Genomic DNA, 27,422 nt, shown 5'->3' with positions numbered 1-27,422 from the left:
GGTCTCAGGGTATAGCCCTGGGTATCAGGGTGTAGCCCTGGGGTCTCAGGGTGCAGCCCTGGGGTCTCAGGGTGTAGCCCTGGGTCTCAGGGTGCAGCCCTGGGGTATCAGGGTGTAACCCTGGGGTCTCAGGGTGTAGTCCTGGGTCTCAGGATGCAGCCCTGGGGTCTCAGGATACAGCCCTGGGGTCTCAGGATACAGCCCTGGGTCTCAGGGTGTAGCCCTGGGTCTCAGGGTGCAGCTCTGGGGTCTCAGGGTGTAACCCTGGGGTATCAGGGTGCAGCCCTGGGGTCTCAGGGTGCAGCCCTGGGGTCTCAGGGTGCAGCCCTGGGTATCAGGGTGTAGCCCTGGGTAGCAGGATGTAGCCCTGGGGTCTCAGGGTGTAGCCCTGGGGTATCAGGGTACAGCCCTGGCTGGGAGGACAGCTTGCAGGCATTTGCTGCAGAGGCTGTGTGGTTGGAGAGAGCTGGGCATGCCTACGGCCTGACGAAGGTGGAGCTTGGATTCCCCTTGGGAAAGCTCAGAGGCCTGTGCCCTGGAAGCCTGAGCCTGGCTGGGAGCAGAGGCTTGCAGACTGCAGATGCTCTGTGTTGACTTGAGGCTGGAGGGCCAGCTAGCACCGTATCGTCAGTGCATGCTTTCGCTGTAAAAGGCTGGCCAGGATCGCACCAAGCAGTGACAAGGAGCGGAGCCAGGTTTGCAGAAGTCCCGCATTTCTGTCTGTGCGGAGGGCCTGGCTTCCCGCTCTGGCTGGCACCTGCACGGGCTCCAGCCCTCTGTTGCCCCCCGCTGGCAGCGTCGGTGCTCCTGCACAGCAGAGCCGCCCGGCGCTCTCCCGCGCCATCCTCCCGCACTTCTGTGACTGGTTGTTAGAAGTCCTGATGCTTCATCTATTGGAGACACAGGTTTCTCCCCCAGTGTAGTTGTTAATGGGGATAAACCAAAACCGGGGATGTTGGTGTCATATCCGGCTACACCACAAAGGTTGTGTTAAGAATTTCACCATTTAGCAGGCCCGACGCAATAGTTTAACTGGCTAATCCTTCCTCTCCAAGTACTGGGATCCCATGTGGGCACCGGTTCATGTCCTGGCTGCTCCACTTCCCATTCACTCCAGGCTTGAGGCCTGGGAAAGCAGTGGAGGACGGGCCAAAGCCTTGGGACCCGGAGGCGGCTCCTGGCTTCACATCAGCTCAGCTCCAGCTGTTGAAGCCATCTGGGGAGTGAACCAGTGAATGGAAGATCCTTGTATCTCCTTCTCTCTATAAATCTGCCTTTCCAGAAAAAATAAATCTTTTTAAAAAAAATTACATCATTTGATTCTCAATTCTACCTCATAAAGTTAGAAGTTGGGGGAAGGGCTTAAACATAGGCATTGAGAGGAAATTGTAGCATCATGTTGATGCAGGCGTTCTCCCACCGCGGTTGTTTCCTTCAAGGTTTCCAAGGCTGCTTTGTCTCTTACTGAGCACAGACACTTGCGGTGAGCCCGTGGATGGTCCCTAATTGCTGCGTTTCTGCTTTTATCTTCACCAGCATCCTGCTGCAGGAGCCTGCCCTCCCTCTGCCTCCTCAGGGGCGTGTGCGCGTTCAGGCTCGGAGCCACGTGTGTCTCCCAGGAGCCTGTCCTGCCTCGGCTAAGTGACGGGGATTTACCGGTCGGCTCAACTCAAGCTGTACTTCTAAGGTTTTTATTTTTTATCTTTTATTTATTTTAGGGGGATCCAAGGACTTTTAGGAAGATACTCTCATTTGAAATGCAGATTTACAAAGAGAAGGGGAGACGAGCGGTTGTGCATGGCCACAGCAGTTGGAGCTGAGCTGAGCTGAAGCCAGGAACCAGGAGCTTCTTCCAGGTCTCCCACGTGGAGTGCAAGGACTTGGGCCATCCTCTGATGCTTTCCTAGACGAGAAGCAGGGTGCTGGATTAAAAGATGAGCAGCCAGGACTTGAACTGGCATCCATATGGGCAGGTACCGCTGGCCGGGGTCTCACCTTCTACCCCATAGCACGAGCCCAGGAAATCAGTTTGTTTTGAAAAATGGTTTTTGCTTTTCATTCACTCAGCGGATTTTATTGAAAGGTTTTTGTGTGCTATAATTGCCATTCTTTTTCCCATTTGTGGGTACAGTGGAGATTATTTTGTAAATTTTCTGCTTCATAGATTCTGACATTTCTTTTGTTATCTGAGAAGAGTGAGCGTTTTGTAGCAGCCGCAAGGGCCCTGTCCCTGTCCAGCAGCGGGTCCCTGCCTGCGCTGAGCCTGGGCGGCTTCTCCCGTCCCATTCTCCTGCCTGGGGGTCTCTAAGGGCTTTGAGTTCGTGTTTCAGAAGCTGTGACTGAGCCTTGCTCCTGTGCCTGCTGTCGGTGTGAGGGAACTCCCCGTTAAGCTTCCCGCCCTCTGCTCAGCAGTTCTTGCATTTTGCGTTTTTGGGGGTTGATAAACCCATTTGGTTTTTCCTTACCTATCTCCTTGTTTAAATTTGAAAAATCACTGGTGTTAGTTATGGGACCACTTTTTCTCTTTTCAAGAAATTATGTTCATTTATTTATTTATTCACTTTGTGTATTTGAGAAAGAGAATTAGAGAGAGAGGTTGGGACACACACAGAGAGATATTCCTTCCACTGATTCAGTCGCCGAATCGTCACAGTGGCCAGGACTGAGCTAGGCCGAAGCCAGGAGCCAGGAACTCCATCTGGGTCTCCCATGTGGGTGCGAGGGACCAGGTGCTTGGGTCACCTGCCCCTGCTACCCTAGGAGCATTAGCAGGGAGCTCATTGAGAAGTGGAACAGCTAGGAGTCAAACAAGTACTCACATAGAATGCCAGGCCTCAGGCTGCAGCTGAAGGCAGCCCACGTGGGCCTGCAAGTCCCGAGGGCTGACGCCAGTTCAGACCCTGGGGTCTGGCCTGTCTCCACCTGGTCAGGGCCTGAGGCCCCTCCGCTGCCCTCCTTCATGGTCTAGGGTCCTCAGGGGGAGTTGCCCCATTTAGGACTCAGTGCACGGCGTGTGTGTGTGTGTGTGTGTGTGTGTGTGTCCCTCTCCCTGTCTTACCTTGACTTCCTGCTGAGCTGCCCTCAGACCTCTGCAGCCCCCTACGGCAGCTGCTGCTGCTCTCCGGGGTCCTGCCTGGCGCTCCCTGAAGCACACAGGCAAAACCCTCCCACCATCCTCAGCCTGCCTGCCCTACCCCATTCAAGGCACCTGTGTCCCTCACCTGCTGCCCCGGGTCCCCTCTGCTGCTTTCCCCACCCGCCCCCTTTCCCAGGTTCGCACCTGGAGAACTCAATCGGCTCTCTATTGCCACCTGCAGGAGACCCGCAGCCAGTGACTGCTCCGGCCAAAGCTACAAGGCGGTGTTCTCTGGGTTCATCCTGCAGTGCCCATGAGCACTCTCCCGCCAAGCACCGTCCCTTCCCCTTGGGACATCCCTGCTTCTCACAGGGATCTGGGACGGCTGGAGCCTCCTGGTCAGCCCTTGGTGTAACAAGCCTCACCCCAAGTACAGACCCCACGCACCCACTGAGCCATTGGGGGCTGTATGGCACTGCCCCCACTTGGTGACCCCTTGTCTGCTGCAGCAAGTGTGAGGCCCATCTTGCTGCCTCCCTCCCCAAACTCCTCCAGTGACAGCCATCTCCTGATCTGGACTGGGAGTCTGCACTGGGTTCCAAGGTCCTGTAGGCTGGACCAGTGGACCCCCTGTGGGGTGGGTCCCCTCCAGGGTCGCAGGTCCGGGACTGGGGAGACAGAGGAGCTGACCCCAGCAGGCAGCTCTCCCGCCCCTGGCTGGTTTGTGGGCAGTGGCAGGTGGTGGTAGCTTTCGTGGACAGAGCCCAGCTCTGATGCCCGTGGGCCAGCTATGTCCTGAGGTGTATGGTTATTACCAGCATCAGAGAAAGGACTCCCAGCTCTAAAAACTTGGGTCAATGCTTTACAAAATGTAGATTCCAAAAGCATTCCAGTCTTGTAAGTTAGGAATCCTAGAACATCTGAGAGCAACTACAGGGGGTGGGGGAGTGGGAGAGTCAGATGACTTTCTGGTAAGTTCGGTGGCAACACTGACAGGGAGCCAGTCGCATAAGCCACAGATTCCTGAGCCTTTGGTCAATGAGGCCATCAGTGGAAGAGTGCCCCAACCCACCCAGCGTGCACTCCAGCAGCCCCCTCCCCTGTGGACAGCCGAGACCGCCCTCCCGTCAGCCTTCTCCTCTAAGCATCCTGGCACCTGCTACGCTGCCCGTCCATCCCCCAGCACTGGTCCCACTGTCCTGTGCCATTTTTATCTGGGGCTCAACAGTCTCAGCCCAACACATACTGCCTCTGCCACCAGGCACTGCAGGTTCTTCCCTCCAGTCCCAGCCTGCCCAGCGGCCCTGACTTTCAGCAGGCAGAACTAGCTGTTCACTGGGAGAGGCTCTCCCACCCCCAGCCTCTGCCCCCAACCTGTGTAGAGTGCCAGGGAGTACAGAGAGGCTCACGCTGTTGTCGGACCTGGTTCCACCGTCCTGATAGCTGTGTGGCTTGGAAGCAGTCAGATTTCTCCTTTGCAAAGTCACAAATGAGAGCGCTGACCACTTGGGGCAGTCATGAGCAGGGAGAGAGTAAGTGAAAGTATGTGGCCAAGGGCAAACGATACTCGCGATACTCGCGGCGCCCTCAGGCCCTCTGTTGCTGCTGGCAGTGTGCAGTCTGTGTCCTGCACTTGTCAGTTCACCCAGGTAGGAGGAAGCAGCTGGGACGCCCGTCTGCGCTCACCCAGCGAGGAGGAAGGAGCTGGGACGCCCGTCGAAGGAGCTGGGATGTCCCCGTCTGCGCTCACGGATTCCTTTGTAAACCCATGAGCACCTTCGGCTTATTTCCTGGCCTAAGAGTAACATTTCTCGATGTATGCCTGATCTTTAGAATGTTCATGAAAATGCACATCAGGAAAAATAGATTCACATTTTTTTGTACCACAGTGAACATCTTTTCACTCCATTCAGCACAAGCTTTTGGAGTCCTCATGTGCAAGTGGATGCCCTGGCACCGTGATAAAGTGTGTTACTGTGGCGCCTCAGGCCCCTGCCTCCGGTGTTCCCCTGTCACGTGACACATGATGGTAACACATGTCTTGCAAGGAGATGCCCCACACTGCCAAATTCCATCTGATGGGTAAGGAGCCAGGGATGGGCTCCACCAGATACCAGCAAGAGGCCAAGGCCCTCACTCCTGCAGCCATGTGTGCAAGGAAGCAGAACCCCCAGCCGACCCTTGACTGAAGCCTGGCGGGTCCCTGAGTGGAGGACCAGCTGATCCAAGGCTGGGGGTTCAGCTCATGGTGACAGCATGAGCTGCTTCCCGCTTCCTTGTTACACACCCAGCATTAGCTAGTGCTGGCAGACGGCGTGTGTGGCACTTGGCCTGAAAGTCATGGTTGACTGGAGAAAGAAAACTTCTTAGAACAGCCAAGACACGTGGCATTGGGTTAGGACATCTGGTTTACCTGGCTGAAAACCAGGCCACTTCCTTTGCAAGACAGAGTCTGTTCAACCCTGGTGTAGGCGGAAGAGTGTGTTGGAGCCTGAGCTTAGCTGCTTCAGGCTGAAGCCTGAACCTCCAGAAGAAAGGAAAGGATCTAGGGCTTCTAGAACATTCTCCCCTGAATGCTGAAGTTCGATTAATACCATCAACTGCAAATCAGTTCAAAAACTTCTGAGAGCAAACCACGTTCCCAGGCTTACTTTTAAAGATTCACTCTCCGAATGACTGCGACAGCCAGGGCTGAGCACGGCCAAAGCCAGGAGCCTGCAACTTCATCCAGGTCTCTTGTATGAATGATGGGGGCCCAGGCCTTTGGACCGTCTTCTGATGCTTCCCCAGGCCTATTAGCAAGGCATTGGGTAGGAAATGGAGCAGATGGGGACACAAAGGGGTGACCCTTAGGATACTGGCACTGCAGAAGCCGGCTCACCTGGTGCAGCACAGCACTGGGCATGCAGGTGCACTTTTCAAAGGCATCGCCCACTTTTCCCTGAAGGAGTTGAAACAAGAAGGTAGTTTTTGTGTCTCAGCCGAGACCCAGAGTCCAAGGATAATATTTCAGACCGTTTTCCTTCTGCCTCGGCAAAGCTGTCCTTCACGTTCCATCCAGATGAAACATTGTTTGGCCACTTCTTTGGTTTCTCATTTTCCTAAACCAGTTCTTCCATAGAGCGAACACCTGCCTGCTAGACCAATGTTTAGTGGCCTGGCAGCACATCTGCTGCTTCCCTGAGGCAGAACCCACGTGTTAGGCTCTGGGGGGTGATGCTCTCATCTTACTGGAAATGAAAGGGAGGGGATCCCTTTAGGGGTTGGGCAGGGCAGGCTGAAGGCAGGGCTGAGCCTAAGCTGGGGCCTGGGGTGCAGTTTGACCGCCTCCTGTCCGCTGCCGGTTGGCCAGGGAAGGGGCATCTGGCATCTCTCCTGAGTCAGACACCTGACTGTCGGCAGGGCAACTCTTAGCAGTGACGTAGGACCGTGTTGGAAGCCAGATCGCTTCATGTGTTCTACTGGAGCAACAGGTTCATCAAATGAGCTGATGAGAAAGAGTGGCTGAGCTTGGGAAAATGCTGTTTTATTTTTTAAAGATTTATTTATTTTTATCGGAAAGTCAGCTACACAGAGAGGAGGAGAGACAGAGAGAAGATCTTCCTTCCGATGACTCACTCCCCACGTGGCCATAATGGCTCGAGCTGAGCCAATCTGAAGCCAGGAGCCTCTTCCGTGTCTCCCACATGGGAGCAGGGCCCCAAGGCTTTGGACCGTCTTCCACTGCTTTCCCAGGCCACAAGCAGGGAACTGGAAGGGAAGTGGGGCTGTCAGGATTAGAATCAGTGCCCATGTGGGATCTTGGTGCATGCAAGGTGAGGACTTTAGCCACTAGGCTATTGTGCTGGGCCCAAAACTGTGTTTTAGAAAAACCATCTGGAAAAGCTTTATGAAATATGCCCAGGTGAGTGGAAAACATGGTAAATCAAGTCTCCTTGGGTCAAAGAGAAGCCCTAGGTGAGATTAAAAGGTATCTCACTTCCTGTCTCATTTGTTAGGATGATGCTGATCAAAATGTGACCAGAATCAGGAAGAAAAACAAAGTTTGGAGTTGAGCTCCCAAGGTTGGGATGAGCTCAGAAAGTCAGACGTGCCATCCTGAAAGACTGGCTTAGAAGTTGAGAGGCGTGAAGGGTTTTTATGTCCTGATGTTTACAGAAGCAAGCCACGGAAGGTTGAGTTGGGAGGGACACAGACCATGGCTGGCCCTTGGGTAGGCCTCATGCTGACGCCAGTGGGCCTCGCACACATCCCATCAGGGGCGGTCCCTTGAAGAGCTGCATGGCAGGGCAGACCGATCTGACTGTTCACAGAGCCAGTCAAGCCGGACACTGCAGCACCCCTAGGCCTCACGCTCCTGGCCACCCTGCCCGTGTCAGGCGCCTCGCACGTGACTGTTAACCCCTTGAGGGCAGGAGGAGCCACTGCTCTTGCCTCTCGCCGCGATTTACACGGCAGACCTCGCAGTGTGGTTTCAGCCTGCAGCCTCCTGAAGATTGGCTCAGGGAGACTTTGCTGAAGCAAGCACAGATACTAAATTTAACTTCCCCATTTTGATGGAATTAAAAACAAGCTGATTTTCTCAATGAGGTAATGATTTCCTTTCTTTCTTAAAATCCAGCTGATGTGTCTGAAACATACTGATGGGAGGCAGGCTGGGAGAAATACCTCAAATTAGTTACTGTCTGGCTCTTGGCAAAGAACTCCACACTGGAAACTGCTTCCGCCCACCTTTCATGGCAGTGGGATCAGGCTGCAGGTTGCTGGGAAAACCTGCTTCCAACCCAGACCCTTGGGGGAGGGCAGCAGCAGTTCCTCTCCCCTACCTCTGGAGACCCCGTCGCATGCGGACGGTAGGTTAGGAGCGTGTTTGGCTCAAGCAGTCCAGAGACGCATTGCTTCTACGAAAGTTCAACTGACAGCATGGGAAAGGTGCTTGACACTGCAAGTCATCGGGGAACTGCCATTCAAACGAGATGCCACCACACACCTGTGAGAATGACTGAAGTCCAAAACCCCAATGACCCAAGCCAGAATCTAGGCACTCAGTCGAGGCCTGCTTCAACTCACGGGTGGCAGGTGTCTGCCCCCAAGTTCCCGGGGCTGTGGGGAACTTAGGAGTTGCCTTGGGACAAATGATAGAAAGCTGTCCTTAGATGAGACGGTTGCTGCAATGTCGGCAGAGCTTTAGACAGGATGTCCGTCTGCTGGGGGCTGGATGAATGCAAAGCTGTGACATTTGTGCCTAGAGGCTGGGTGCCCCGCACCCAAGGATGCTGCCAGGTCGCACGTTTGATCCCCTGAGGTAGCCTGCTCTAGGCGGCCCTATCCTGCACACCACAGCCCGTCCTTGCCAGGAAGTCGGGAGACATCTCGGGTGGGTTGCAGGATCCCTCTCTGAAGCCTCTCGGAGCCTGCAGACAAGGGGCATTGTTCCTCCTTTCTGTCCATCTCCATCAGTTAATTACAGAGGGTTGGCTGAATAGGAAGATGTTCTGTTTGGGGCTACTTGAATGGAGAAGCTGTGGAGCTAAAACCCTAAATCTTGTGTGGGACAGACACCACGCTCCCAGCTTGGAGGAAAGCCCATCTTGCAAGAGCTTTCTAAGCTATGAAAAGTAATAATTCTTTCCAGGAAAACAGGCTTTATTCAAAAAGATACAGAAAAAAAAAACAGCCTCTCCTGAGAACTTTCATTGTGTGGCGAAGAATGCACTGGGAAATGCTAAACCATTAAGTGAATGTCAAGGACAGGAAGTGAGGGGAGGAACAGTTTCCCAACTCGAACAAACATCCAGAAAAGAACAAATAGGTGCTCTCAGATTTATTAGAAAAGACCCTGGGCAATAGCCCCAGATTGTTCTAGAGCAGCTCATCGGGCTTGACGGAGGTGACAGCCGCCCAAGGTCCACCCCCAGCTGGGCTCCCTCCCGCCATGCCCCTTTCCATGCAGCACCTGCACCTGTGCTGGGGCAAGACAGCAGGGCAGCGCTGAGCCTCCGTGGGCTCCAGCTGGCATGTCCAGGGCAGCCCGATCATCTCCAGTATGATGGGGTAGGCGCTCTGGCACAAGCGCACAGACCCCAGTGAGTTGAGGGAGACACAGGGTTCCTCTGGCGAGCTCCAAAGAGACTACACAGCTCACTGTGACAGAAATCATTCCAACACAACCACAGTCACTACCAGCACCCCAGGAGCCTGACAGCCTGCAACTTGTGTGTTGCTTATCTATGTGGAATGTGGGAGAAGGTTGTGGCTGACACCTGCCGGCAGCCCCTGAAGGCCCAGCACCCTGATCTCCGCTTCCTGTGGCTGCATGGAGCTACATGCTGCTGTTGGTAGGGTCTCGGGAAGTAAGGAGCCTGGATCACTGAGTCACCACCTGGAAGAAGGTGTAAGTTCAAAGTTATCATGTGGATGCCAAGTTGGTGCAGATGGCTGCCAGCAGGCACGTAGGCACAAGTGAGAGGCACAGTGCAACATTTAGACTCAAGCCCTTGCCCCGGGCCATGGCCTGCTTTCCCTGTGGCCGGCTCCTGTGGTGCACGTGGTCCTGTGCCCACAGGAACCAGCCGCATGTTTCAGCCAGCAGGAAGGACTCCGATATGGAAGGGCAGGGAACCTGTTTCATGCCAGCGGCTACTTTGAATATTTAGAGCATCACTGATGAGCCATACAGAACTATCAACTTAGACGTTGGTCTGCCCTAGACTGATGGACTTTTGAGTCTCACCTGCAGTTGCCCCGGCAGAGCCAGACCAATGAGTTCATGGGTCAACATTCCCAAGCCCTGGCCCAGAGACACATGTGAGGACTGTCCTCCCTCAGGACAGAGTGCCGGGCTGCCCAGGCTCATTCCCAGGCTCATCAGCAGGATCTGGATCAGAAAGCAGCCAGGACCCACACCAACTCTGAACAGCAGCCCAACCCACTGCAACACAATGCTGGCCCAAAGTATTTTTATAAAGCATCAGGGTGTCACTCAAAGGGTCCTTTCTGATTTGTCCTGGCCCAGGCCAGCTTGGTGCTGGGGGTTAGCCTGGTCCCAGTGTGTCCCCTGAAGCATCGTATACTGGAAGGAGCTCCCTGGTGTGGCAATGTGGGAGTGGTGGAACCTGCAAGAAGAGGGGCCTTGGGCAAGGTGTGCAGCTCACTGGGGACTCTGCCCTAGGTTGGGGTTCATGTGGCTCTCACAGAGCCCTCCCCGATTTCCCGTCTCTCCATGTAACTTCTTGCCCGTGCTTCTAGTGCACTGCTGTTTGCCATGCTGTGATGTGGCCAGGAAGCCCACACGAGAGACCACACCACCAGGGCTGCCCAATCTCAAATTCTCTGTTTCCAACCCCATCAACTGAATAATGCCCTTTTCATGAAACAGCACCCAGCTGAGTGCATTTTGTAGCAGGAGGTGAAGTTCACTGATAGGCCAGTCAGCGACCACTTTCATCCAAAATAGTGGACATGTTCTTTTCTTTCTGTGTGTGTGAGTTCTACATTAAAAGCTGCGAGGTGTTCTGGCTGTCACACACAGCCATTCTAAAAGGCAGAATCTGCACAGGTGTCCAACAAAGTGTTGCAATGCCACGGACAGCGCCCAGCAGCCGCTAACCAGGAAACGGGCGTCACAGATTCTACAAAGTGAACTTGCTGGAAGAGACTGCTGTTGCATCTGACTTCGTCTTAAAACTAGGTCACGGACTCTAACAACTGACAGTGAGACGGGAGATGAAGGTGGCTGACATTTATCTGCACACGTGGCCCAGCTGACCGTGGGCACAGCATCTGGAGCAGAGCAGCCTGGCAGGGGAGCACACATGCCAGGGTGCAGAGCAGCACTAGCCAGGCTTTGGGTGCCCCCAGCCTCAGCCTTCTTGTCTGTGAAGTGGGGCTGCTTCCACTGAGACTTGGCAAGGACTGGGGGTGCTGTGTGTGAGGGCCTTGGGGGAGAGCCGCCCGTGTGTGTGTGTGTGTCTGTGTGTGTGTGTGTGTGAGGGCCTGGGGCAGAGCCGCCCGTGTGTGTGTGTGTGTGTGTGTGTGTGTGAGGGCCTGGGGCAGAGCCGCCCGTGTGTGTGTGTGTGTGTGTGTGTGTGTGAGGGCCTTGGGAAGAGCCGCCCGTGTGTGTGTGTGTGTGTGTGTGTGTGTGTGTGTGAGGGCCTGGGGCAGAGCCGCCCGTGTGTGTGTGTGTGTGTGTGTGTGTGAGGGCCTGGGGCAGAGCCGCCCGTGTGTGTGTGTGTGTGTGTGTGTGTGTGTGAGGGCCTGGGGCAGAGCCGCCCGTGTGTGTGTGTGTGTGTGTGTGTGTGTGTGTGTGAGGGCCTTGGGAAGAGCCGCCCGTGTGTGTGTGTGTGTGTGTGTGTGTGAGGGCCTGGGGCAGAGCCGCCCGTGTGTGTGTGTGTGTGTGTGTGTGTGTGTGTGTGAGGGCCTGGGGCAGAGCCGCCCGTGTGTGTGTGTGTGTGTGTGTGTGTGTGAGGGCCTTGGGGCAGAGCCGCCCGTGTGTGTGTGCATGTGTGTGTGTGTGTGTGTGAGGGCCTTGGGGGAGAGCCGCCCGTGTGTGTGTGTGTGTGTGTGTGTGTGTGTGTGTGTGTGTGTGAGGGCCTGGGGCAGAGCCGCCCGTGTGTGTGTGTGTGTGTGTGTGTGTGTGTGTGAGGGCCTGGGGCAGAGCCGCCCGTGTGTGTGTGTGTGTGTGTGTGTGTGTGTGTGAGGGCCTGGGGCAGAGCCGCCCATGTGTGTGTGTGTGTGTGTGTGTGAGGGCCTTGGGGCAGAGCCGCCCGTGTGTGTGTGTGTGTGTGTGTGTGTGTGTGAGGGCCTGGGGCAGAGCCGCCCGTGTGTGTGTGTGTGTGTGTGTGTGTGTGTGTGTGAGGGCCTGGGGCAGAGCCGCCCGTGTGTGTGTGTGTGTGTGTGTGTGTGTGTGTGAGGGCCTTGGGGGAGAGCCGCCCGTGTGTGTGTGTGTGTGTGTGTGTGTGTGAGGGCTTGGGGCAGAGCCGCCCGTGTGTGTGTGTGTGTGTGTGTGTGTGTGAGGGCCTGGGGCAGAGCCGCCCGTGTGTGTGTGTGTGTGTGTGTGTGTGTGTGAGGGCCTTGGGGGAGAGCCGCCCGTGTGTGTGTGTGTGTGTGTGTGTGTGTGTGAGGGCCTGGGGCAGAGCCGCCCGTGTGTGTGTGTGTGTGTGTGTGTGTGTGTGAGGGCCTGGGGCAGAGCCGCCCGTGTGTGTGTGTGTGTGTGTGTGTGTGAGGGCCTGGGGCAGAGCCGCCCGTGTGTGTGTGTGTGTGTGTGTGTGTGTGTGTGTGTGTGTGAGGGCCTGGGGCAGAGCCGCCCGTGTGTGTGTGTGTGTGTGTGTGTGTGTGTGAGGGCCTGGGGCAGAGCCGCCCGTGTGTGTGTGTGTGTGTGTGTGTGTGTGTGTGTGAGGGCCTGGGGCAGAGCCGCCCGTTGCTGTAAATCATGTAGTCGCTGTTTCCCTTTTACCTCTTTGGTCTTCGTTTATTAAAATACAATGTATATATACTATATAAACACATATATATCTGTTTTCATATCTTAAAATATTTGAGAAACAGAGCCTACACAGTGGTTTAACTGGCTAACCCTCCGTCTTCAAGCACTGGGGTCCCATGTGGGCACCGCATGTCCCGGCAGCTCCGCTTCCCATCCTGCTGCCTGCTTGTGGCCTGGGATGGCAGTCTAGGACGGCCCAAAGCCTTGGGACCCTGGTCCCACACGGGAGACCAGAAGAAGCTCCTAGCTTGGGATCAGACACATTGCAGCCATTTGGGGAGTTAACCAGCAAGTGGAAGATCCTTCTCTGTGCTTTGCCTTCTCTCTGTAAATCTGTCTTTCCAATAAAGATGAATAACTCTTCAAAAAATTAATAAACAGAGACAGAGAGAAAGAATATGCTCCCATTCAATTAATTCACTCTCCAAATACTTGCAATGGCCAGGCTGGGCCTGGGGCCAAATCAAGAAGTTGGAAACCAAACCCAGATGTCCAGGGTGGGTGGCAGGGAGCCAATCACTGCTTCCCAGAGTGCATTTTAGCAGGAAGTCGGACTCAGAAGATGGAGCAGGAGCTGGGATTTGAACTCCCGCACTTCAATATGAGTGCATCTTTCCAGCTAATGTCTGAACACCTGCCGTAAGAGCATAGGCTTTGTATATTCACTTTATTTGTGTTTTGCCAGTAAGATCTAGTGTTGCTTAATCAAGCAACAAGATTCCAAAGATACAGCTGGGATGGAGATGTGGTGCAGGTGGAAACCCCACCACTGCTTCTACAGTCCCAATGTCATGATTAGGAACTTTCTTCTTTTCTTTTTCTGAGATTTACTTGAAAGCATTACAGAGAGGAAGAGAGAGATATCCTCCCAATGGCTGTAAGGTTAGAGCTGAGCTGATCTAAACCAGGAAACAGGAGCTTGCTGCAGGTCTTCCATGTTGGCATGGGAGCCCAAGCTCTTGGGTCATTTGCCGCTGCTTTCCCAGGCCATAATTAGGGAGATGGGTTGGAAGTGGAACAGCCAGTATACAAACCCAACATCCGTATGGGACGCTGGTGCCATAGGCAGAGGCCTAACCTATGTATGCCACGGCATTGGCCCAGTTCTAAAGCTTTTTAAAAGATGTATTTATTTGTTTGAAAGAATTAGAGAGAGAGAGAGAAAGAGAGCAAAAGAGATCCTTCCATCTCCTGGTTCATGCCTCAAAAGGCTGCAGTGACCAGGGCTGGGCCAAGCTGAAGTCAGGGTCTCCTACACGGATGCAAGGTTCAAGCATTTGGGTGTCCTCCACTGCTTTCCCAGGCCACTGGAGGAGCTGAGACTGGAACTGATGTTCATACGGGATGCTGGTATCACAGGCGGTGGCTTAACTGCTGTGCCACAACACAGCTAGCTCCAAGCCCCTCCTATGCAGTAACTTAGTGCCACTGTGGGCCACTGAGCTGGCGCTGCCAAGCTGCCAACAGCTGGAATCCCTGCAGGCAAGTCTCCTGCTGGGAGGAAGCCAGGGCAGACTAAAGCGCTAAATCAGTAATTACAGTTTGTTCAAGACAATAAGAGTGAGTGAACCTAACTCAAAGCCAAACGGCCACCATCATTCTTCCAGCCAATGCACAGCTCCGTCTCCCAACTCCATGAGTTCAGGGGGATGTGGCCAGGAAAAATGACCATACAGGTTCAGCTTTTGTAATCATGCTTTCATAATGAAGTAAAAATGAAACCATTGGATGTTGTGCAAAAGCTTGTGATGATTTGTGTATAAATAAAGAAGGCAAGTTTTCTGAGTTGTCCATTGTGAGCATCATGCCATAATGGTCCATGCCTGCTCTGCCTCTCCTTAGCTCCTCGTCGATCCACGCATCCTTCGCAAGCTCTTAGCAGGAGCTGGTCCCTGGTATGTTACCATACAGGGGAAAACACTGGGGGTGGAGGATGTGGCAGGGGAAACCCCTGAGCCTAAGGAACTGTGTCATGAAAAGTATATTGGTGCAATGGCTTTGGAGAAGTAACTTACAATTTATTGAAGCTGAACATAATCATGACCTGTGCTCAGCCTCCTTCATAGCAATCCCCAAAGCAAAGCAACCTAAATCCCATTGGGAAGTAAAATGCATACGGTGAAAAAAGAAAAACAAATCCATCTTTCAAATAAAAAAAATTGTAAAAAAGAAAAAGGAATTACACACAGTGTGACTGAATGTCTAATGAACAAGAGTGAATGAATGCGTCCACTAAGAAACCAGACGGTTGGCAATAAAAGGAGACAAAACATCCCAACACTTTTAAGATACTTTTTTGTTTTTCTCTCTCCCAGACATTCTAAAATCAGCACCGCCTCCAGTCTTAACATTTGTATGATGAAGTGCTGGGCTTGTGCAGCAGGACACTCGGGGGCAGTGAACACGGCCACACGCCTTAGCTCAGAGCCCTTATCGGCAGGGTCAGCCTTAGATGACAGGGCGAGAGTGGGGCCAGTGGGGAGGCCTGTAGAGCCGCGGGTCCTGGCAGAGAGCCTAGCTGTTGGCACTGAGCCCAGCGCAGACACCGACCCTTAGACGCGAACTCGCCGCCACCTTGGCTCTTCCCGAGCTCCAGGTGCTCACACTGTTGCCGTCCTGCACTCCTGTATCTCACGCACCTGTACGCGCGCGGCCTGGCTGGTGCGTGCGCGAGTGCGTGGCCGGCTGTCAGCTCTGCGGCTGCAGGGAAGGGGACCCGCGGAGAGGGACGCGCGGAGGGGGGTGGGGGGCCCTCTGGTGGCAGAGCCGAGCCCAGGCGCCGCCCAGCCCTCTGTGGCTGTTGAGGCTCTGTCTGTGTGGCCAGCGCAGGCCAATCCTGCTGCACTGCCCAGCGGCCGCCGCGCTGTCATGAGGAAAGAATCCGCAGGTCTGTAAACTTGCTATTTTTAGGCCCCGGTGGCCAAGAGCCAGTGTCCCGAGTGTAGTAATTATCCACAGAGTTTATTGAATGGGGCCCTCCTGCCTCAAAACGCAATGGGAAATGTTAGCAGGTTTCAGATGCCACACGGTGAATACACAGGGACCAGGAAATGACCCGTCTCCCTGCCCCCCATCCCAGCTGCCAGCCACCATGAAACTTCCAGACCAACGTGGGTCCAGCTGCCTCCTGGCCAGGGAGCCAGCAGTTCCTTCCAGAAAGCTCTTTCTGCTCCTCTTGGGGAGACCTGGGCTTGCCGCTCAGGCTGTGGGCCCTTTGCCCTCCTGCTTGCCTTGCCCCCCACAGCTCTGCTGCGGAGCTGCGGGCACCTGACCCTGACTCCTTCCTCCACCCCTCACTCCTGTGGCACTGGCACAGCTGCCCAGCAGGTCGCCTGCCTGGAGCATGTGCAGCAGCCCCCTCCCCAGCCTGCTCTGATCATGGTCGCCAGCTCAGGCACTAGCTCTGGCCAGGGCCCAGCAGGGCGGGGCGAGGGGCAGCCATGCCAGTGAGCCAGAGGCTCTCCTGCCCAGCTGTGGGAGTCATCTTGGTCCATCGGTGGCCCTGATGGACACGGAGGCATTGACTGGCTGGCTCAGCAGTGACTGCAAACAGACAGCACGAATGATGGGACACAAGACACCCAGGGGATTTGGCAGGGAAGAGCGAACAGTTAGAGAAATAGAAAAATTAATTAGTTCCTCAGAGCTGGGGCACAGGAGAGCCATTTTCTTCCATTAACGGGGAAGTGGGAACCAAGGGCGGGCAGCAGGGAACAGATGCGCTGACTGTCCCACGGTGGAGGAGGAGCCGAGGAGATGGATAGAATACAGTTGCAGCTCCTGTAAGGAGCATGGGGCGACCCGGGGCTGCTCACCTCCTCCCTCCTGCATCGTGGGGCAGGAGCTGCGTGTCTCCTCAGCTTGCTCAGGGGGCACACAGCCAGGAAGTGGCTGAGGCTCAGCTGTCCCTTTTCTGAGCACGGAGAGAGAAAACCCAAGCTCGAGAACAGGTTACTTGTCCTGTACTTATAGATGCTTAAGACGGAGAGCAGATTCCATCCACTCTCCCGGATGTGTTCGCTGTGCAGGGCCACAGCTTTCTGCCTCCTGGGACTGCTGGACTCCGGGATGGAGCCACACCTCCAGGGACCTCTGCTTGGGAGGACAGCGAGCCGGGCTCTGCAGGGACAGGAACCACCATGAACTGTGGCGACTGCTTCCCTGTACGGCTCTCCACCAAGGCCCACAGGAGCAGGACATAATGAGGGACCTGCGCCAGACTGGGGAGACGCATCGAGGAGAAAGAATTTTCCAGTTTCCCTTTCAAGTTAATCTATCACTTTATATTACAGACCACAAGTCCGACTGAAACGGGTGGATGTGAGTATCCTGCCGGTGCTCCTCAAAGTCAGCCACTTGCTGCCCACCATCAAAGGCTTCCTGTCCCTGACTCCTTGGTGGGAACCTGGAGGCCGTGTCTGCCTCCTTCTCCTCTACCTTGAAAATGTTGTGGAATCCTGATGGGTTTACCTGCTGCACATGCTGTGCCTGCCAGAAGACCCAGGTCCTGTCTGCCCTGGCCAGCACCAGGGAGTCCAGGATGCCAGTGGTAGACTGGGTGCCCCACTCCATCAAAGTGGGGCCAGACCTGCCCCCTGTCACTTCTGCCTCAGGTTAGGGGAGTGGGAGGCTGTCTACCTGAGGACTAGGAGCAGCCTCTGCTTTCTGAGACACCAGGCCCTGCCGTGGACCCACGTGGGACTGGGAGGCAGATGCAAAGTGCTTATAACCCTGGAACAAGGATTAGTATACTCTGCTCTGAGCTTATTTTTTGTAGCAACTACAGCTACTGGCCCTAATTTTCCTTCTCTCAAATACCTGTGCAGTAGCCAGCTTTGTGCATTACTCTGAAGGACTAGCAGGCTGTTTCTTCAGCTGGGCTCTGCGGGCTCAGTAGCACTGGTACCACCTTGGCAATGGTTAGGGCCCTCTTGCTATACCACGTCATGGCTGGCGGCAATGGTGGAGCCTGTGTGGGTGCAACGACATGGCCAAAAGCGGCAGCTGGGGGAGACAGGGTGGGGGCCAGGCTCCCACGCTTGTAACACTGTTGTGAAAACCAAGGTCCCACAAGTGCGATCTTAGCCGCTGCGGAGAGCATCGTCATTTGACCTAAAAGGCTTGCCAGTCCTCTAACCCTGCACATGGCCACACCAGGAACAATGCCTTAACACCTGGGGGATGGGGTGGCTAAAAGCAGGGAATCTTCCCATACCTTCTACTGTGCCCATCATTGATCACCTCGGCTTGCCAGGCCCTGGGCTGTGTCCCTCTAGCCTGCCACCTTACAGTCCCACCTGCTGAGGCAGGGTGACGTCTACAGTAGACTGCTGTCCCTCAGTGTGAGTCTCAGAGCGGGTCCTGGCTGGATCTTCCGAGGCCTGGTCAATGCTACCACCCTGCTCAGAGCCCTGGGCATTTGTGTCATCAGGCCTCATTCTGGAATGTCTGTCCCTTTGGGATAATTTTCTGTATCTTCTAGGATTGGCCCAGGAGCATTGTCCTGGGTTCCCTTCCTCAGTATCTCCTGGCAACCCTGCATGAACGCTGCCCAGGCCTGAGCCACGCATGTGTGCACACTGCTCACACCTGCATTGTCTGTACGGAGAACTCAGCTGGGCTCTCACTGTGTGGGTACGTGCTGCCGGGGACTCCCAGCAGGGGCGTAAGGCCCAGCTTCCATCGTGACAATCCAGTCTCTCCAGACGCCGCCAGGTATCCTTCAAGGACCCCTGGCTCAGAGTGACCATTAGTCACCCTGCCAACAAGTCTGCAGGCTGTGTGGACTGGGCAGGGTTGCCATCCCAGAGGCTGACCATTGGTTCTGGCTTTCAGGACTAGATGCCCATGGGCTGCAATCCTAAGAGACTGGGCTGGCAGAGCTCGGGTTTACCCCATTGTTCTGCCAAAGGACTCAGCAAGGCCACATGTCCTCCCCAGGCACTAGCCCCAGATTGCTCCAGACCATTCATGGTCATCCTGTGCCTCGGTTTCCCAGCCCCTCCATTAAGGGCAGATCTGGTTAGCAAGGCATAAGCAGAATTTCAGTGTGAGGGTTTCTAGAAGAAAAAAAAAGTGTGCTTTTCTGATGAGCCGCATACAGCAGACGCGGTCTCTTGTTGCCCACTCTGGGCCTGGACTGTGGACATGAGGGCTGGAGCTGGAACAGCCACACAGCAAAAGCTGAAGCATGACAGGCAGCTCACCTTGCACACCCTGAGCACTGGGCCAGCACGCTACCAAAGGCCATCTCTCTGTGGAGTTCCTATTGCCTGTGTAACGTAGGTCTCCTTTAAGCCCCTGCAGCCAGCTGAAATTTCCTCCCAGAACCTCAGTGCACGGCCCTCTTGGGAAACAGGGTCTTTACAGATGTAGTTAGTGCAGGATTTTTAAAAAAACTTTAAAAAAATTTTTATTTTTATTGCAAAGTCAGAGAGGAGGAGGAGAGACAGAGAGGAAGACTTTCTGTCCGTCGATTCGCTCCCCAAGCAGCCACAATGGCTGGAGCTGAGCCAATCCTAAGCCAGGAACCCAGAGTCTCTTCCAGGTCTCTCACGTGGGAACAGGGTCCCAAGGCCTTGGGCCATCCTCGACTGCTTTCCCAGGCCACAGGTAGGGAGCTGGATGGGAAGCAGAGCCGCTGGGATTAGAATCGGTGCCCATATGGGATCCCAGTGTGTTCAAGGCGAGGACTTTAGCCACTAGGCCACCGCACTGGGCCCTACCTGAGGGTTTTGAGATAAATTCCTCCTAGAGTTGCAGCGGGCCCTAAATCCCATGACTGCTGTGCTCCCATGTACAGGCATGGGGCCAGTGTCGCAGCAGGTGAAGCAGCCCTCGGTGCCACTATCATCCCACATCAGTCAGAGAACCAGGTCTCTGCCCAGGCACCTGCTGGAGCAGTGGGAGATGACACATGTCCGGGCCCAGGCCACCTGGGCCGGGGAGAGTTCCAGGCTGTCACGGTCACTTGGGCAGTGAACCAGCGGATGCGAAGCCCTGACATTCTGCTCTTTAAGGAAGTTAAATATGTGAAAACTCTGGAAAAACAAAACCGAGACAAGGAGAGGAGAGTCTGTGCGGACAGACCAGAGCTGGGTGATGCAGCCCCGGGCACCCCCTACCCTGTGCTGTGTGCTGGCCTCCCATCTCGAAGCGCAGGTCTTCCGGTCCCTTCCAAACGTGGTGGTGGCTCTCAGCACGGTGCATGCCAGTCCTGGGCCAGCTAGGTGCCTGCCTGCTTTCAGCCATTCCTGAACAGGCCAGCGCTGGCCTGTTGGATGGTGAGCAGGGGTTGGTCACTCTGGTGTCCCAGTTGCCAGCCTGGCAATCACGGAACCGCTCCAGAGCTGCCAGCTGTGCACAGCAAGGCGGACCCCTCCTGATTCGTGGCTTGTGAGCCATGCCACACGCTGAGGCTAAAGCCGCCCACTGGGGTTGGTTTGTCACCTGGCAGTAGCCAGCTCACAACTGCTTACTTATACTGAATACTCTGTGCCTGTGTGGGACTGCATCTGGAACTCTAGGCTCAGGCAGGGGTTTTCAAACTTTGCTGCACTTAAAAATTCCTTGGACGACTTAAAATAGATTTCTGGAGCCTCGCAGCAGGTTGGGCAAGCTCCAGGCATCCACCTTTGGACCACCATTGCCGATCCGGGCATGGCTCAGTGCACAGAACATCCTTTGCAAACCAAGCCTTTGCCTGGGGCCAAGCACTAAATTCACATTGCTGTCCCTCACACTGCTCCTCTTCCAACCAGGAGTGGTGGTGCAGGAGAGGAAGTGTGGGCCTGTCTGTGGGAACCAATCAGGGCGGGAGAAGGAGGAGGGGGGACGCAGACAGGGAGGAGGGACGCGGACAGGGAGGAGGGGGGACGCGGACAGGGAGGAGGGCAGAGGGGGGACGCGGACAGGGAGGAAGGAGAAGGGGGGACGCGGACAGGGAGGGGGGACGCGGACGGGGAGGAGGGAGACCGCCCTGGCAAGGACTTTCACTCCCAATATTCCTTCTTCACTAAGAAATAAACAGCTTCTCATTTACACAAAAGGATTTACCATCAAGTGCCTAAGAAACAAAACCTTGGCTCTAATTAAGCAAACAAAGGCGGATGTGCGAGCTAGAGGCAAGGTGCAGACAGCGGCAGGCGGGGAGAGGCCCTAGAACACGGAAGGAACCAGGCGGCAGCCCCCCACGGCCTCGGGAGCTCAGGTGTTCACCCACACGCGGCCCACCGCGCTGGAGGACCTACTGTGCGCACAGCGCCCTGGAGCAGGTGCACACCCGGGAAGAGGGCGGGTCACTTTTCCTCTGCTTGTTCACCCAAAGTTCTGGAGGGGTGGGAGAAAGGCAGATGAAAAAGGCCAACCCAGCACCGCAGGGCCCTTCCAGAGCTTCGTGGGCAAATGGAGTGCAGGGGAGGCTGCTGCAGTGGCACAGCTGACATCTGTGCACAGCCTCACAAGGGCCCTGGGAACCCCACGCGTGAACTCTGAGTTCTGGCTTCTAGCTTCCAGGAATGGGAGACCTCTACTGTAGGAAAGGAACCAAAGGCTTAGGGGAAAACACAGGTCAGTTTATGTGTGTGTTTAGCCAGAGTCGGGAGGCAGGCACTCCCTGTGAGAACGGGCAGGACGGGGTGGAGGGGAGGACCAGGTGGGGGCCGACAGGCGACAGCGCAGCTGCTGCCCAAGGGGGACTCGGTCTTTACTATTTATTAAGCGAACACGGAGGCTCCTGGGTGCGGGGAATTCTGAAAAGCCCCAGAACCCGCTGCCCCTCCACGCCGGGAGGCCGTGTCCGCCAGCAGGGCGGGGACAGCGGCCGTCACCGTGTACCCCTCGGCCATCGCCTGCGCAGGTCCAGCGTCCACACACACACCGTCTTAACTTTCGGCGAGCACCTTGCGGGCCCACGCGGCCGGGGGCTGGCCTCGTCACGGCGGGCACGTGGGCGGCTGCCGTCCGGAGCTCGGCCCTTATGTAAGGCAGGCGGCGGGCCGGGCGGGCCGGGTGCCGGTGGCGGCCAGGCCGTGCGCACGCGCGGGCCGGCCGCCGAGGACCTTCCTGGCCGCCCGCCCCCCGGCACTCGGAGCGGCCTCCGGCTCGCACGCGGCCGGCGCGCTCGCCCCTCAGCCCCGCGAGGCCGGGCCCACGCCGCCAGCGCCGCCGCCTCCCGGGCCCGGCAGCTCCGCCCAGGCGCGCGGCCTTCCGCCCGGGGCAGCGCGCAGGCGCGGTCCGCACGGCGGCGCCGTCTGCCGAGGGTTTGAATCGGCCGCGCGTGCGCACTGGCCCCGCGGCCCGGCCCGGGAGGCCGCGTTTCCTCCCCGCCCCGCGGCCTCCCGGCCCTCATTGGAGCGCAGGCGGCGGCCCCCGCCTTCCCCGCGCCCGGTCACCGCCGCCGCCGCCGCCCGAGCGTGACTGAGGGAGCCGGCGCCCGGGCCCGCCCCCTCGGCCGCGCCGCCCGCCCCTCTCCCATGGCCTCTCCCCGCGGCCCCCCGCGCCCGGCCCGCGCCGCCTGAAGCCCGGAGCCCCGAGCGGCCTGCGGCCACCCCGGCGGAGCGAGCGCGAGCGGGCCCCGGCCGGCCGTCCGTCCGTCCGTCCGTCGGCGCGCGGGGCGGGGGCGGGGCCGGCGGGCGGGCGGCGCGGGCCCCGCGGGGGCGGCGCGTGGATGGATCCGCGCGTGGCCTGGATCCAGCCCGAGCAGAAGGGGCCGGCCAATGCCCTGTGGATGCAGATCTGGGAGACCTCGCAGGGCGTGGGCCGCGGCGGCGCCGGCTTCGCGCCCTACTTCTGCCTCAACTCGCCGGCGCTGGACACGGCCGGGGCGGCGGGCGCGGCCGGCGGGAGCCCCGCGGGGAGCGGCGGCCCCGGCCCCGCGCCGCCCGCCGCCTCGCCCCCGCCGCCCGCCGCGCCCGCCGCGCTGCTCCCGGCGCTGGGGCCCGAGGGCGCGCCGCGCCTGCACAAGTCGCCGTCGCTCTCGTCGTCCTCGTCCTCGTCCAACGCCGAGTCGGGCACCGAGAGCCCCGGCTGCTCCTCCTCGTCCTCGAGCGGCGGCCGGGCGGCCGGAGGGGGCGGCCGCGCCGGCGCCTTCTTCCACTTCGCCGACGGCGCGCCCAGCGGACCCGGCGCGGCCAACGGGCACCCCGGGCCGCGCGGCCCCGCGCCCGCCGGCTCGCCGCCGCAGCACCAGTTCCACCCGGGCCGGCGGAAACGGGAGAACAAGGCCAGCACCTACGGCCTCAACTACCTGCTGTCGGGCAGCCGCGCGGCCGCGCTGAGCGGAGGGGGCGGCCCCGGGGCGCAGGCGCCGCGGCCCGGCACGCCGTGGAAGAGCCGCGCCTACAGCCCGGGCATCCAGGGGTGAGTGCGCGGCCCGCGGCGCCGCGCGGGGAGGCCGCGTGCGGGAGGGTGCGCGAGCTGCTCGGCCTGGAGGGGGGAGACTCGCCGTTCCCTTCTTCCTGCTCGCCCCCCCCCCCCAGGCAGCTTTAGAGACCCCCCTGTCAAAGCGGGGCGCACGTGTGATTAAAATTGAAGGGTGCTTGAGTGTTGCCAGGGCCTGGAGTCGGGTTGAAGGTGAAATGCCAAGCGTGTATCTTTCTGAGAGAGCCCGCCCTTTGGGAGATAGCTGAATTTTCTCATGGATACAATTTAGCGGTGAAGTGAATTTAGGATGGGTTCTTCTTTCTTTTGGATGGGACTACGAGCTGAAAGTAGTGTTAAAACGCGTTCTCTGTATAAAAACGCTAAAAAGCAAAACTAAAAACCCAAGAATCCGAGCACGGGCCTGTAGCATTCCCAGAAAAGTCGGATGTTCCTCGCATGTCTGTATCTACTCTTTGGGAGGGGCCGTTTGCATTTTAAGTATTTCCACATGAATTTGGAGGGGCTTGGGTTCTTTGGAAGCGTGGGACCTAGCCAGGGGATGAAGGCTGTGCGCGGGGGTCGCCCCAGGTGAGGTAGCTGGGGGGGCGACGTCCTAAGCCCCTCGGTGCTTCCACAGCGTCTGAGCGTTAGGTCTAAGGCCGGCGTTTCAGGATCAATCAATCGCCAACCTTTCCTGCTCCCATCTTGGCCCATTTGAAAGATACGCAAGGAATTTCGGGGCTCTGGGAGTTAGACAGACGCGGGTAATTGCTCTGTGTTGGAGTTGCTTTCCTGGGAGCCTCCCCCAGCCCCGCTGAAGCACAAGCGTCCCCAGCGGCCTGCTGCTCTCACCTGTCTCCTGTTGGAGTTCCCTCACCTGAGCTTGCCCTGCAGGCTGCTGCCCTAGCCCGGGACTTCCTGGGGCAGCCCCCAGCAGGTTCCTCACCTGAGGCTCACTTGGAAGGCCCCTGGGATGTCTGGCTGTTACGTAACTAGGGACTCTCCTGTGTGCATGCAGAGAGCCCTCACGCCTGCCTTCCGTCCTGTGCAGCCAGCGGGCTGCTGGTCAGCCCCGGGCCAGTCGCTCTCAGTAGTGGATGAGCCGCCAGCCAGTGCTGTGCTCGGAACGGGGTTGGGCATGGGCAATAATCTCTTGGTTCAGACCCCAAACCTGGCCCACCTGCGCGTGTCCCCACCAGGTCCCCACAGTGGAGACCTCCCTCCTCTGCCTGCGGTGGCCAGCTGTGTGCAGCAGGTGCTGCCCTTCAGTGCCTTGCCTGGGTCTCTCCTCGAGAGGTGTGCACAGGCTCCGATTCTGCACCTCCCAGCCTCTGGCTGCAGCCGCGTGCACCTGCTCTCACATCTGAACCAACAGTGCTTTGGGCTCCTGTTACTGCCTGGAGAGTCCTCATTGCCAAGGAAGCTTCCTTGGGTCAAGTTGTGCCTGAGTGAGGCTGGGAGCGTGGCCTGTGGATGTTGGTGCTTGGTGAGGCTGCACAGCCCCAGAGAAGGCTTCCACCTGGAGTCCCATTCCAGACCAGCTTGGGTTTAGGCAGGTCCTCCTCAAGTTCATGGCTCAGGTGCGCGGCCAGCATGCGGGAGACGGAGGGAGCTGCTCTCCCCAGTCCTCTGGCAGTGTTGGACCTCATGTTCCAGGGTCTGATCCTCCGGAGACTGTTGTGTTCCTGATGTAAGATCTGTGAGAAGCCAGCCATTGGGAGAAGACCCCCAGCGTGCAGGCTGCTCTCGCACGCTGCCTGGCCGCCCTCGCATGCTGCCTGGCCGCCTGGGCCTGCTATGAGGATGCCTGCTCTCCCTCTTGACCTCTCAGCCTTGGGGAGCCTGCGCACATTCTCCTGGGGAGGCCAAGACAGAAGGGGGCGCGGAGCTGCGCGGGGCAGCACTGTGTTTGCCCTCTCCCTGCTCTTTGCCCTCTCCCTGCTCGCTGCCTTCTGAGGCCATCACAGGGGGTGTGCCATCTGCCTCCAAGAGCTGCGCCCACGTGCCCTGTCTGCGGAGAGCCCGAAGGGAGACGGCCTGGGGAGCAGGGCAGCTTGCACTCCTGCGGAAATGCAGGGGAGCTGGTTTCAGGGTGCACACTCTGGAATCCACCGAGTGCCTTCATACACGCTGCTGTGAGCTTTCTCAAGGCTTTGCTTTTGTTTGTCGAGACCAGGTAGCCCCTTCCCAGACACTCCTGCCACTGAGTACTGGCACCTCTCACCCAGTCTCCACCTCCGTGAGGCTGGCACAGGCTGCTACCCCCGACAGGGTCGGGGAAGTTGGGCTGGAGGACCAGTGGGCAGTGCCTGCTCAGTTAGGATGGCTTCGTCCCTGGGGCTGTGGGGAGTCCTTGGGCAAGCGGCTGGGATGGGAGTGAGCCTGGGATGGCCTTTGAGTGACCGTGGTTTTCCTGTTGTCACTGTGTGGGTGCATGGAGAACGGCGGGCTCCTGGGGTTGGCGCAGCTCTTGCTGTAACTTGACTTTCTGAAGGAATTCTGAAGAAGTGTTGTAAGGCACAACAGCCGTACGCTTATAGGTGAAGGGCAAGTTTGGATCATAGTTTGCTGGGAGGTCCTTGTTGTCAGTGAATTTCTGCAAGCGGACAGTGGAAGGAAGGTGACAGGTGTCTGTCAGCTCCACAGTGGTTTCTCTGGGAAGCCACGCAGTCCCAGCTCTGCAGGGGAGTAGGGCCCTGGAGAAGCGCCGAACCCTGAGCCTGGCAGGTGCCCGGCACGCCTGTGCCTCAACGAGACAGTTGGATCCCTCCTCCACACCCTGGGGGTTGGGATGGGCTGCACGCTGACCAGCGGCCATTGTCTTGAGGTTTCTGTGCTGTGCTGATGTTCTGTTGTGTTGCGCATCAGCCCACACTCAGAGGGCGGAGCCGCGCTCACTCTCGAGCAGCAGGCTCCCCGAGGCTGGTGTCGGGGTGGCTGCTGTGTTCTCAGTTGTGCTCAGGGTCCCCTTCTGAGAACGTTCCTGTGCATGGCAGAACACGCATCCCTGCAGGTGTGGGACTCGGGTCCCTGAGGCTTGCTAGCTGCCAGTGGGTGACCTGTTGGCTTTACGGATCCCGATGCTCCTTGGCTTCTGGCGCTTTCCATCGTCGCACCACTGGGGGCTGTGAATGTCTGATGATGTATCTGTCAGGTGGGGAATGCCACAGGCTGCTGTGACTGGGGTGGACTGGCCAGGTAGAATGTGGCAGTGCCCCGTCTCACCAGAGCCTCGGGTTCTGTGTTGGAGTGCGGAGGGCTGGGTGTTGCCTGCTGTGTGGACGGGCACTGTGTGGCCAGCCGACTCCGCCGGGCAAGTGGATCAAGAGGAGGCCATGGTTTCTCATGTGGCACTACTTCCCTTGACAAGACGCCAGCCCATCTTAATGACTCTTGCCCATTGCCGAGTCTGGCATCTGAACTCGGGCACAGTGACCGCGCCAGCTGAGTGTCTTTCCTGTCCCTCTCAGAGGGACTGTCCTTTAAAACGTCATCATAAGCTCACAGAAAAGCAATGTGAATCTGAAAGTTGGCTCATTGGCAGGTGGTGCCCCTGAGGTCTCCAGGCTTGGCCAGCCTGGGAAAGGGCATTCCTGAGGAGGGCACTGCAGTCTGTTTCCTGGGCTGAGGTGTGGGCATGCTTGCCCTGCAGTAAGGACTCCGCTTCGGGGCACTTGCTCTCTGCCAAGGGCCGGGAGACTGCTGTGGCTCCAGCTGCCGGCCCGCTCTGGGGGGGCTGTGCACTGAGACCTGGGCTCAAGGTGGACTGGGCCTGTGTCCTGAGCTGGGCAGCCGAGAAGAATGGTGCCTCTACATGTGTGCCCAACGCCACGCACATCCTGACTGCTAAATGAGTGTCAGCAGGAATCATGGAGAATTTTCTAGTCTTGGAATTGTTAAAAAATTTGATTGCCAACTTGAGTTCAAGTGCAGAAACTTTAAAATCTTATCGTTTTTCCACTTGCTTTCTTGAAGAGTGGTTAACCAGCTGTAATGCCTTACAACATAGAAAGGCAAAGGCGGAAAAAAAAAAAACCCTATATTTGAATGACATCCCATTTGTGTGTGTTTAGCTGCTATAAAAGGAATACCTAACTCTGAAGAATTAGGAAACTTTGGACACTATGAGGGTGGCTCACTCCCCATCCTGGGAGGCGCCTGCTGAGCGTCCCTGGAACCTGGTCTGTGCGCATGGCTGGTTGGTCGCGGACACAGGGAGCTGAACTGCTCTGGGGGCAGCCGGTGTGGGTCCCTGCGGAGGGTGGTCCTGCCGAGCTGGCAGGTGGAGCAGAGGGAGCAGCCCGGTGGCCAACTGCCAGAGACTATCGGGTGAGCAGCCCTCGGCTGTGCTGGTGGGCTGGCGCTCTGCGTTCAGCTTCCCAGTGGCTTCAGACCGGCGTTAATTTCCTAGGCAAGAGCGTGTGGGTGTAGATAACTTCTGGTTTTACATGTTTAAAAGAGATTTCAATTTCAGATCCACATCACCTTTCTAGAGGCCTA

The 27,422-nt window shown here is 57.3% G+C and overlaps 1 protein-coding gene across 2 annotated transcripts in view; it reads left to right on the top strand.

Moving 5' to 3' along the window:
- Nucleotides 1-21,878: 21,878 nt before the first annotated feature.
- The window catches only part of TENT4A (terminal nucleotidyltransferase 4A), a 39,801-nt gene continuing 34,257 nt past the window's right edge, over nucleotides 21,879-27,422 (top strand). The window contains exon 1 of one of the 2 annotated variants that reach the window (XM_058680103.1): nucleotides 21,879-22,919. In XM_058680103.1, coding sequence (XP_058536086.1) covers nucleotides 22,228-22,919 — 692 coding nt within the window. In that variant the 5' untranslated portion in view covers nucleotides 21,879-22,227. The remainder of the gene's footprint in view (nucleotides 22,920-27,422) is intronic. The other variant, XM_004597893.2, reaches the window with a different exon arrangement.

Source organism: Ochotona princeps, chromosome 23 (assembly GCF_030435755.1).
Source record: "Ochotona princeps isolate mOchPri1 chromosome 23, mOchPri1.hap1, whole genome shotgun sequence".
In the NCBI taxonomy this organism is placed as follows: domain Eukaryota; kingdom Metazoa; phylum Chordata; class Mammalia; order Lagomorpha; family Ochotonidae; genus Ochotona; species Ochotona princeps.
The sequence above is the reverse complement of the archived record's forward strand: the minus strand, read 5'-3'. Positions and strand labels throughout refer to the sequence as shown.